The 12,214-nt window shown below is 40.9% G+C and overlaps 1 protein-coding gene across 10 annotated transcripts in view; it reads right to left on the bottom strand.

The window, feature by feature from the left end:
- SCUBE1 (signal peptide, CUB domain and EGF like domain containing 1) overlaps positions 1-12,214 on the bottom strand; it is a 514,482-nt gene that overhangs the window by 143,497 nt on the left and 358,771 nt on the right. For all 10 annotated transcript variants that reach the window (XR_008308378.1, XR_008308379.1, XR_008308377.1 and 7 more), the window contains one exon: positions 11,172-11,294. Coding sequence is in view for 7 of the 10 variants with exons in the window: in XM_053254957.1 (XP_053110932.1) it covers positions 11,172-11,294 (123 nt within the window). In the remaining 3 variants the exon portion in view is untranslated. The remainder of the gene's footprint in view (positions 1-11,171; positions 11,295-12,214) is intronic.

Below are 12,214 nucleotides of genomic sequence, written 5' to 3'. Positions count from 1 at the left end.
GGATGTCCACTTTCCCCATTGCTTTTTATATTAGTCTTAGAAGGGCTCTGTAGAAATATTAGAGAAGATGACCAATTACAAGGCCCGAAAATTGGGAAACAAGAGTATGAACTAAGAGCCTTTGAGGACGATGTTGTGTTCTTTTTAGAAAATCCACTGGATAAGATTGGAAGACTCTTGGAAAAAATACAACAATTTGGCCAATTGGCTGGGTTTTATATAAACAAGACTAAAACGAAGGTCTTGACTAAAAATATGGATCAGAAATCTAAGGATAGATTTTTTGAAATAAGTGAGTTGAAAGTGGAGAAGAAAATTAAATTCTGGGGGTTTGGCTGACAAATAATAATTCTTTGTTGTTCTCAAATAATTATACTAAAATATGGAATACAGTGAAAACTGATTTACAAAGATGGACTAATATGAATTTGTCTTTAATGGGAAGAATCTCAGTGGTGAAAATGAACGTCTTGCCTAAAATGTTATTTCTCTTTCAGACTATTCCTATAATCAATACCTTAACTTGTTTTAAGCAATGGCAGAAGGACATAACTAAATTTGTTTGGCAAGGGGAAAGACCAAGAATTAATTTTGAGAATTTAACAGATGCAAAGGAAAGAGGTGGTCTTGCCCTACCAGACTTAAGGTTGTATTTTGATGCTGTTTGTTTGACGTGGTTAAAAGAATGGATAACATTAAGAAATTCTAGAATACTTGATTTGGAAGGATTTGACAGAAGGTTTGGATGGCATTCATATTTGTGGTATGAAAAAAAGTAAAATACGTAAAGATTTTCTGAATCACTATGTAAGAAGGAGTCTAATGAGGGTATGGGTAAAATACAAAAAATGGCTGGAACCTAAAACTCTGTTATGGCTATCTCCAGTTGAAGCTTTAGCACGTAAAGAGGTAAATATCCAATCGCAATGGGGTACCTATAGGGATTTGTTATATTTTCAAGAAAAAGATTGTAAGTTAAAAAGTCTAATAAGAAGGATCTTAAAGTTGGATTTGAGGATTCGAGGTTTGAGAAAGAGCTGTGTGAAAATGATGAAAAATTAGTTTCTAAAATGTATAAGCTCTTGCTTTTGGAGGAGACAAGAGATGAAGTGGTTAAAATGGGCTCAAGATGTGGAGTGCAACATAGAAATGGCAGCCTGGGAAAAATTATGGAAAACTGATTTAAAGTTCACTGCATGTTATGTTTTAAAAGAAAATTATTATAAAATGATGTATAGGTGGTATTTAATACCAAAAAACCTGGCATTAATGTATAAAAATGTTTCAAACAAATGTTGGAAATGTGGACACTCTGAAGGAACCTTTTTTCATATGTGGTGGACTTGTAGGAAGGCTAAAGCATTTTGGGACATGATATATAATGAGTTAAAGAAAATATTTAAAATGACATTTCCTAAGAAGCCAGAATCCTTCCTGCTGGGAATAACACAAGGAGTGTTTTCTACAATTTATTTAACATTCTTTATGTACGCTAGCACGGCGGCCAGAATAATATATGCACAGAAATGGAAGAGCAATGAACTGCCTTCAAAAGAAGATTGGCTGATAAAAATTTTGGAATATGCGGAGATGGCAAAACTTACAGTACTGATAAGAGATCAAAATTTAGAATGTTTTAAAGAAAATTGGAAACCATTCTTATTGTATTTAAAGAACTATTTTCCTAATATTGATTTTACAACAGGGTTTGAAATTTAGTAATATAAGCAGGTTGAGTAGGTCAGAATTGTGTTTGTAAGGTTTAAATCTATGTTTTGAATTATTATTATAGCAAGGGTTAATTATATAGTTGGTGATTCACGAGGAGGTGTGAGCGGGAAGTCCATATTTGTTTAATGTGTTGTCAATGATTATTGTTAAAATTAATAAAAAATTAATTTTAAAAAAAGAAATAGTTGGACAATATTGGAACTAAGAAGTCCTTAGGAAATATGAGTCTTGTATGACATTCATTTTTAAGGAATTACTATGACTCCGTAGACTAAAAACAAGTTCAGATCATTGGGTCAAATCTTTCATAATTCTGACTAATAAAGTTTTCCATTCTCCCACCATTTTCTGGAATCCATCAAACCACTCAAAACCATCTCCTTCAGGAAGAAATCCGCTCACTTCTTCAGAAAGGAGCCACTTCTTCTTCAGCTAGTAGGGATATGCTGAACAGTTCGTGGCCAGAATGTTCAAACCTAGTGTTCCGACCTTAGAACAGAGCACCCTTCAAATGAAGGGTCTGTTCCAAGCTCAGAAAGGAACAACCTAATCACAAGCTTGGAACACTTCATTTGTTCGCTTGGAACACATCTGAAACTTCAGCCTAATGAATGAATCAGAATCCCTGAAAATGTGGTCTAAACTTCACCATTTCATAATTTTTACTCTGAAGGAAGTTATTCTTTCAAATCTAGCTGACCAGATTAAAATGGAAAATGAAGCTAAAAGTGAATATAACACCTGCCCAGTGGAACTTGGCTTCGGTCACAATAAAGACTTCATCAATTTGTGACTTATACAGCACATAGGGCTTAGGTAAAGCAGAGCCCTTGGAATCTGACATTACCTTTGGTACCAAGGATGATAAGTGTGGTTCATCTTCCCTCCCTTACATCTCTAATAATAATAATAATAATAATAATAATAATAATAATAATAATAATAATTCAATTTCTATACCGCCCTTCCAAAAATGGCTCAGGGCGGTTTACATAGAGAAATAATAAATAAATAAGATGGATCCCTGTCCCCAAAGGGCTCACAATCTAAAAGAAACATAAGATACACACCAGCAACAGTCACTGGAAGTACTGTGCTGGGGGTGGACAGGGCCAGTTACTCTCCCCCTGCTAAATAAAGAGAATCACCACAGTAAAAGGTGCCTCTTTGCCAAGTTAGCAGGGTTGGCAAGATAGGGCTGAGAGTTATTCCTATCTGCAACCTTGGAGAAGCTGCTGCCAGTCTGTGTAGACAATACTGAGCTAGATGGACCAATGGTCTTACTCAGTATAAGGCAGCTTCCTATGTTTTTAAGGCTCTGAGTTTCAAGTCCTGAAACTTTTGTATGAAGTCTGGAGGAAGGAGACATGGCAGTCATCAACATATCTATGGTGAGAAGTGTTTTCTCCCATAGAAGACCCTACAGCCTTGAGCCGCTGTTCCTGTGAGTATGCCACGTGAAGCTCAGGCAAATTATGACAAATAAAGTCATCAACTTTATTTGTTTCCCCTAAGCAAAATAAGCACTTTTGATTTCTGTCCATAGACAGGAGTTTAGCTGCACAAACAGTGCCCTAAGCTGTGGGGAGAGAAGACAACCCCCACCATTCTCAGAGGAGTGAGGAAAATAGACACAAAACGTAACGTTAGAGAACCAACAGGTAAGAAGTAGGAAGGAATAAAATATACTGAAATAGAAAGGTTAGCCCTTATAGGGTTTTCTCTTTCTACTACTACGACGACGACAAATATTTATATACCACTCTTCAACCAAAGTTCTCAAAGAGATTTACATAGAAAAATTAATACATAAATAAGAGGTAAGCCATAGAAAGGGACATAGGATCTGACGACATTCTCTCTGAAACAGTCCATGATAGATTGAGGTAAAAGTTGGAACATGCTTCTTAGAGAACAAGTGGAAGGTTGGGGCTTCCCACCAAAACATTAAAAAGTAAGATTTTGAAGGTTCTGAAAGGTGGTTCTGCAACCATGAGTGTGAATATCACAGGAACCATGTAGAAGAAGAAAAATGATTGCCTGCTACTCCAGTTGCATGGTATAGTGGTTAGAGTGCTGGACTAGGACTGTGAAGACCCAGGTTCAAATCCCCATTCAGCCATGAAACTCACTGGGTGACTCTGGGCCAGTCACTTATCTCAGCTTAACCTACCACACAGGGTGGTTGCGAGGATAAACATAACCATGTACTCTGGGCTCCTTGGAGAAAGAGTGGGACATAAATGTAAAAATAAATAAGTGAAATAAATTTTGCAAAATCAAACCAAACTGCGTAAGATTTATACAATCTGAAGATAAACCCCTCCCCTCTGCAATAAAGCTCTTTTCGGCCAAAGAACGAAAACAACTCCTATAAGGAGATCAACTTGGCATGTACTCTAACTTCTCTAAGGTAGAAGCCGTGCAATCTAAGTTCCTGAGAAACATTTTTCAGGTACCCCAGTGTGTGCCCAGTGCTGACCTTCATTTGGAAGCAGGACTGCTTAAAGTAGAGGCCAGAGCATGGATTAATATCTTCAAATTCTGGCTGAAGCTGGTTTTCCACCCTGCAGGCCTAACTCCACTTGTCCCAAGACCCCAAGGAGACACGGAGACATGTGATGGTGAAATGGTCAATGTTTATTTTGATTTAATTACAACCATGCAGGCTGGGATTGGCAATCCACCCCCCATGCAGTGCGGTAGCTAACGGGTCGGCCACACCGTGGCCGCCTCCTCCTAAAGACCGTGGCGATAGCACCCTGGCTCCAGGCGAGACCTCCGCCAACAGCGGAGGTGCCCTTCTTAGCCGACCTAAAGTCAGGTATTTAACTACCAGCACGTCATCCCCCCGACACTGCAGAGCCATACGGTGAGGATGCCGCCTGTAGCGAGGCATGGGCCACATCCCTGATCTGTCAAGCCTCAAGGGATCGGCCCGCCCTCATAGATTTACGTTACCTCAGGTGCCACACCCATTTAGTTAGCATTTCTTACCGCACTGTACCTGCCACAGCGGACGTTAGCCCAGCTTAACACCCCGCACCCCACAGACCCAAAATCGCTACTGCCAACCCCAGCCTAAGGTCATCTATGAAAAATCGCATGCCCATAGTCGACAGGTGAACCCCATCGCCTCGGTAGAGTCCGGGCTGCGAGAACACAATGTCATCGTGCGGGATGCACCCGCCTCCCTTGGAGGCCAGAAAGGATAGCTATCACTTCAGGTGGAAAAGAGAACTGGATGAAGGGATGCACCACTATGGCATCTCCCCACTTGCATTAATAACTCTGGGGTATGAAAATGCCAGGGTCAAACTCAGACAAAGTATATACGATATGGAGCATCGAATTGATCAGGGCTCAATTCCTGTTGGTGTCCATTTGGGCAACCAATTTCCAAGTTTCAACCTTGCCAGATACCTAAACCAGATAATTGTGCCAAAATGCTGCACAGCTCTGACACAGGCACAATGCAATGCCTTGCAATCAGCAGTCCTGGAAGGGAGATATCAAAAAATCCCTTACAAAGAACATACTTGTCTCTGCAAATTGGGTGGTACTGAAACTAGGGGTGTGCACGGAACCACCAACTGCGGTCTGGCACTGGGGTGGGAGGTACCTTTAAGAGTGGCGGGAGGGTTTACTTACCCCTCCCGCTGCTTTCCCGCTCTGGCGCCTGTAATTCTAAGAGTAATTGGGGCGGCAGGACACCTTCCTGTCGCCCCTTTCCCAACGTTGCTTGTAAAAATTCCCAGGCGTCCTTTGCACGTGCGCGTGCACGTCTCTGTGACGTGTGCCCGCGTGCAAAGGATGCCTGGGAATTTTTACAAGCAATGTCGGGAAAGGGGCGGCAGGGAGGTGTCCTTCTTACCCCAATTACTCTTAGAATTACGGCGCGAGAGCGGGAAAGCGGCGCGAGGGGTAAGTAAACCCTCCCGCCGCTCTTAAAGGTACCCCCCCACCCGAACCGGACTGCCCAGGTCCGGACCGGTCCGGAGGCTTTTTAAATGGCCTCCGGACCGGTCCGGGCCCATTCCTAACTGAAAAAACAGATCATGTGCTCCTCCATTGCCAATTTTACCAAGATATACGGTGTATACATATAACCCCCTTTATTAATTACCATCCAGGTTGTACAGACTTTTTTAAATCTTGATTATCTTTTAAATGACCAGAATGACCTAAGATCCTATAATGTGGCTAAGTTCTGTAAAATCTGCCAGAAGTTCGTTAAGAATCATTGCTAACCGATCTGTATGCTTAAGTATGTGTTTAAACACTGTATTATAAATCTGTAGGTTATGTAGGTTTTTGTTGGACTTCTGTTTGTAAACTATGCTGGTCTGTGATCATAATAAAGGAATTGAACAAAAACAAAAAAGACTTTATAGCACAACATGCTAACTGGGCAAAGAAGCATCTTTCAGAGTTGTGATTCTCTTTATATTTAGCAGGAGGAGAGTAACTGGTCAGCCCCAGCACAGCATCCCTCCAATGGTAGGGATCACTGTTCTCTCTAATTTTTTTCATCAGTGTGCGGAATGAGTTTTGTTCTGAGCGGCAGTATCAAGGCAATGTGTGCACACATGCATTCAGAGTGGGGCCTTCCTGATTCAACGTGAGCAGGATCTAAAATTAACGGAGCGGACATTAACAAATTTGTGAGTACATGCACGTGTGCACACCTTAGAGGGAACACTGGTAGGGATGTGCACGAAGCACGGTTTGAAGCACAGTTTGAGCACAGTTCAGCAGCACGGTTTGGGAGCCTGAAGAAATAGTAAAGAAGGCCCATACCTGCTCTCTTCCACCCCATGCAGCTCTCTGCTGGGGCAGCATGCATCCCAAGAAGTTCCGTGCAGCGTCAGCATGCACGTGGAGTCCACACATGCGCAGGCACCATTTATGAGGTCAGCATGGTGTTGCTGAAGCTGGTAAGGACCTGCTCTCCTCTTTCTTAAAGCTCCCAAACTGCTGTTGCTGGTGTCTAACTTGTGTTTCTTTGAGACTGTAAGCCCTTTGAGGGCAGGGAATAATCTTCTTTTTATGGTTCTTTTTCTATGTAATCCACTTTGTAAACATTTTGTTGAAAAGTGGTACATAAATAGTAGTAAAAGTAGTGTAGCACCATTAGGAGCTAAAAAGGACTACAGAACAAACGTTTTGCAGACCTCTTCAACATTTTTTCCCTTAACTGTATTTTTTTAGAGATATCTTTTTTTTCTTAAACAGGAAACTCTTCATAGCAGAGCTACTCTCTTGCTACACTGATAATATATAGTGCAGCATCATGGGAATCCATTTTTGCCTTATCAACTAACATAATAAAAATCAGTAACATTACCACAACCACCACAATCCACCAGAAGATCAAATGATGTATTGTTAGGACAGCATGACTAAGTATCTCTTTTAAAGAACTATCTTCCGTCTTATATGGAAAACTTTTAGTTAGGTGCTATGGTGCTATGTCCATAATGAAAAGGATTAATTAACTCCAGTGTTTTAAAAGAGACTTTGGTTCTACCAAACACCTCATATCATAAATTTTTTTTTGGTGGAATGTGAAGGACCATTTGCTGATACTTTCTCATTCTAAGCTGCATATTTATACAATACTTCCTGGTTTTGGAGGTGAATCTAAGTAACAGAAAAACATGGTTACTCCTGCTAATTTTAAATGGGTATGATTGCACTGTAATTCAAATAATCCTTCAATATTTTTAATTATGATATTCTCCCCACTCCCCACTCCTCTTCCAATGTAACTCAGAGGAAGATTTTAGCTTCACAACTCTTTGAGGTAGGTTAGGATGAGAAAGAGATCACCCAGTGAGCTTCATAGCCGAGAGGAGATTTAAAACAGAGAGGTAATTCACACAGTCAAAAAATGTGCTCTGCCTGGGTTTTGGAGCTGTGTGTGCTCCCAATTTTTAGTTGTGTGGAAGCAAGGTAGGAGGAAAACCTGGGTAGCTTTTCCTCCTATCTTGTTTCCACAAAATCACTTCCATCCAGGTTTCCCTATTACCTTGCTTCCACACAACCAAAAATTGGGAGCATACACAACTCCCAAACCCGGGTAGAACACGGTTTTCGATTGTATGGATGACCCCAGAGTTTCCCATGTCTAAATCCCAACCCAAGCAACATCATAAGATTTCAAAGTGATTGAAAAAACAGTGCCTATTTTCCTTAATGCTAAATTTAACACCTTCTCACCTTATTGTGCAACAAAATCAATCATGTTTTATAGCAATTCTTGACAGTATTTTTAGAGGCAAATGCCACCTGCCAAAGTTGTCCTTGACTGACACAAGCCTCATTTCTGTTTCTGCCCACTTACATGGTGCAGTCTATGCCAGTCTGTGCTCAGGTTGTCCTCTCCCACAAAAGCCAGTCTTACCTGATGCTACTCCCCCATGTCTGAACCACACAGACTTTCCAGACGTGGGCAAAACCAAATAGGAAGTCCAAACATGTTTGTTACACTTTTTCTTTCCTAAGGGCTCTTACATCCATTTTGGAAGGAGTAGCAAAAGGAGGAATGGATAATTATCTGACACCTCAAAATATCACCCCTTGATATTTTGCATGATTCTTAAAACATGGAAAACACTGAGAAAACATTCACTAAATACAAGGACTCATTGTTTACTGCAATAATCAAAATAATAAAACCATGCATGTTTTCAGATTTTAAAATTAGCTTCAGTTAGACACGCAGCTACCACATTGTTATTTCTGTTCTAGACAGTCTTGCTACTCTCCCAAATCCTGATTGCCTTTCATGTACTGTTTAAAGAACAGGAGGCATTTTTAAAGCATCTCCCTGTGATTTCTACTCCAGGATTTTGTGTGTGGAAATCATCATCCCATGACAAAAAAAGTGGGTGTGGGCATTGGCATGTCTCTGTGTGTGTCATGTGAAGAGACCTCTAGCACAGAAGCAACTACCAGGAGATTTAATGGGGATGGGGGGTGGGGGAATCAAGCCTTCCTCAGCATTTCAGTGAGTTCTCCTCCTCTCATAATTCTGTACAGAAAAAGTACAGACTAGGCAAACCCATTCCAGGTGCTGCATTGCCCAATGTGGTTCTTCGCTTGGAAGCAGAGGTACCCAAGGTCGAGACCAAGTTATGGATGTGTATTTTTTATTGCTGGTTAAGGGTGACCCTATGTCCTTTTGGACTAGCACCACTGGTTTTGCCAGATAGTTTTATTACAAGCTGCAAATAATCTTTAGAGATGAAGTTGCACTTGTACGGATTTACCCCAGGTGCCTTACTAGTGTTGGGATTTGATCATGCCAGATCAGCCATCAGACAACGAACTGCTGAGCTGGAAAGCCAAATCGATCAGTTCTTCATTCATGTTTTTCTGTCCTTCATCAGACATGTTTTTCTGGCTAACCAACCACTAAATACCAGACCAGCTAAGTTCAGATTACCATGCCAAAGCACTAAAGTAATAACTTTTTGATGTTCTGCAGTTTTGGAGGAAAATTCAGTAAAATACCCTATGACGAACATTATTGTCCCTGTGGTGTGGGAGTCACTGAAATGATAGCACTGTAATTTCTATAGAGATATCCATACTCATTATATATTATCCTTTTTAATTGATTTTCCAGGCCATTCATGTTCATTATCTTTTGTCTGACCAGAAAGATGAGACTTCTTTAAATATAGCTATGTTTTATCTGATTGTTACTAGAATTCATTCAGGTTTTGTCAATGTTTCCTCCTGATTTTAATTGACAGGATAGATGCATATTAGCTTGATTAGTTTGGTTTTATTGTTTAGTTTATCAATTAGTGTATTATTATTTTATTCTTTACCCGTGTGACTGTATTTTAGTTTTCACCTGTGCGACTGTTATGTGTTTCTTCTGGTCAGTGACCATAATAAAGATTATGACAACTGGCAACCAACTAAGTGTGCTCATAGTAGCTCACAACTCCAGGAATAGCCCACTATTGTATGGGCTGATAGATTCATGTTTGGGTCATACTGGGCTTTTAACATCAGGACAAGTTGCTTCTTGGTTGGTCCCTTTATTCCCCACATGGGATTGATCTTAGCCTAAGCCCATTGGTAGGATCTGATGAAAACAAAAGTTCTCTTCAAATGTTATGTTATGTTGAAAGGATGGTGTACTCACATACACTGTCCAAAGTGAGGATGTAAATCCCACCTCCTGGCACACTGAACATTCTCCTTCCCATGCCACACATGCTTAGAGCATTCTTCTGAAGAGATGAACACTGTGAGCGTGATGGTGGGCACTTCTGTGATTGGCAGGCTTGGGAGTGCCTGCCATCATGCTTACAGTGTTTGTCTCTTCAAATGCTTTAGCAATAGCAATAGCAATAGCACTTACATTTATATACCGCTCTATAGCTGGAAGCTCTCTAAGCGGTTTACAATGATGTAGCATATTGCCCCCCAACATTCTGGGTACTCATTTTACTGACCTCGGAAGGATGGAAGGCTGAGTCAACCTTGAGCCCCTGGTCAGGATCGAACTTGTAACCTTCTGGTTACAGGGCGGCAGTTTTACCACTGCGCCACCAGGGGCTTTAAGTGGGAGTGGTGTGGGGTGTGTGTGTGTGGGGATGACTGGTGTACTGGGAGGTAGGACTTCTGTTCCTGCTTTCGATGGTGACCATAAATACACCATCCTTTTAATATAATGTCTGAAGAGGATTATGTTCTAGCCTCATAGGTGTTATGGTCCTATGGTCCACTTCTCACCTAGCTTTGTTAATGTACCACTGAGAAGCCTGAAATCAGTATGATTCTAGCACTCTATAATCTTATTCTCCTGTGACAGAAAAGTAAAACCTCAAAGATAAGAATCTGGATAATTTAAGCACGATGCCCAATGACACCTTAACAAGTTAGTTACAGAATAAATATGAGAACTCAGAATATCTCACCTCCCAAATGTAAAACATATGCACATTTACTTATCTAATTCCTCTTGAACTGGCAAACTGAAGGACATCAGCCAGGGATTTAGTCTATGCAACATGACTCAGCTCTGGTCAAAAGTGGGCATTACAGGGAGACCAGCCGCACAACAAGGAAGCCTCTTCATACCAATAACGCAGAGCAGGTCAAGCGACATTCCCTATCCCCTGTTAAAGGCTTTCAGGTCAGACCTGTTTGCTGGCCCAGGCAGCACACTCTATGACTTCTAGCTATGGATTGCCTCTGCCTTGCCATCAACAGGGGCAGAGTTTGACTCTATCTAGAAAAACTTACATTTATTTTGAACTTAATAGTAGTATTCGAATTAGAGCATTTGACTATAAAAAATTCCTATATGGGCATCTGTGCTAGATGACAAAATAAGTTTTCTATCTCTAGCACCTGTGCCATTATTAATTTAAAAAGAAAGCAAGACAACCAAGATCTGATTAAAAGAATATTACCTTGGCAAGTTCGTTCATCTGTTAGTAGTTTATAGCCCTTCTGGCAGCTACATTCAAAGCTGCCCACAGTGTTTCGGCAGAAATGGTCACAGCCACCATTGTTTACCAGACACTCATCTATATCTGTCAAAAACAGCAGAGGAAGAAAAAGAACAAGACATCAGCATACCTTCTGTGAAAAAACAAGAGAAAAACATGACCCCTCCTCCAGTTCTCAGAGCCAGAGCTATCAGATATTCAGAATCAACATCCAAACTAAGATCCTCATCAGCGTACCTAGCTGCAATGCTACCAAGGCAGGGGAAGGCAAAATAAGACATGAATAATACTGGTTTTATTTGCTTGTTGGATGGATAAAATACTCCCCATAGCTTCGAGGGGGGGGGGAGCAGACCTCCCATCCACACTTCTGTGACCCATTAACATACTCTCTTTTCTGCCAGCATTTACTGAATGGTGTCAACTCACTCTCCCAATGCCTTGATTCCAAGCATATATCTACATTGCTCTTTATTAGGAATGTAGGAAGCTGCATTTACTGATTCAGACCATAGGTCCATCTAGCTCAGTATTGTCTACACAGACTGGCAGTGGCTTCTCAGGAATGGAACCCTGAGAGCGAGCAGCTCTATCCTCTAAAGGGAATATTTTACAGTGCTCACATATCAAGTCTCCCATTCATATGCAACCAGGGTGGACCCTACTTAGCTAAGGGGACAAGTCATGCTTGCTACCACAAGACCAGCTCTCCTCTCCTTTTAGCAATTGACATTTTATGTAGTTGGGTTACCCTTTTCCTGTCATGTGAAGAACAATTATGCTGTGAACTGTAAGAAATGTTTACAGAGCCTTGTGCATGGATACCATTGTTAGTAAAGAGGAGCGCTTGCAAATCACAGTATCATAGCGTGAGGTCCCAAATTGATCGTGCCAGCGCACTTAGCATGATAGGTAATACGGATCAAAGTGCAATCTAGTACAAAAAATTCATTTCCTAGGACATTTGTAAAGTAGTAGATTACTATATATCAAATGCTTTACTG

The sequence above is a fragment of the Hemicordylus capensis genome, chromosome 5, assembly GCF_027244095.1.
Source record: "Hemicordylus capensis ecotype Gifberg chromosome 5, rHemCap1.1.pri, whole genome shotgun sequence".
NCBI lineage: Eukaryota > Metazoa > Chordata > Lepidosauria > Squamata > Cordylidae > Hemicordylus > Hemicordylus capensis.
Note: the sequence above shows the minus strand (reverse complement) of the source record. Positions and strands in the feature narration are given on the sequence as shown.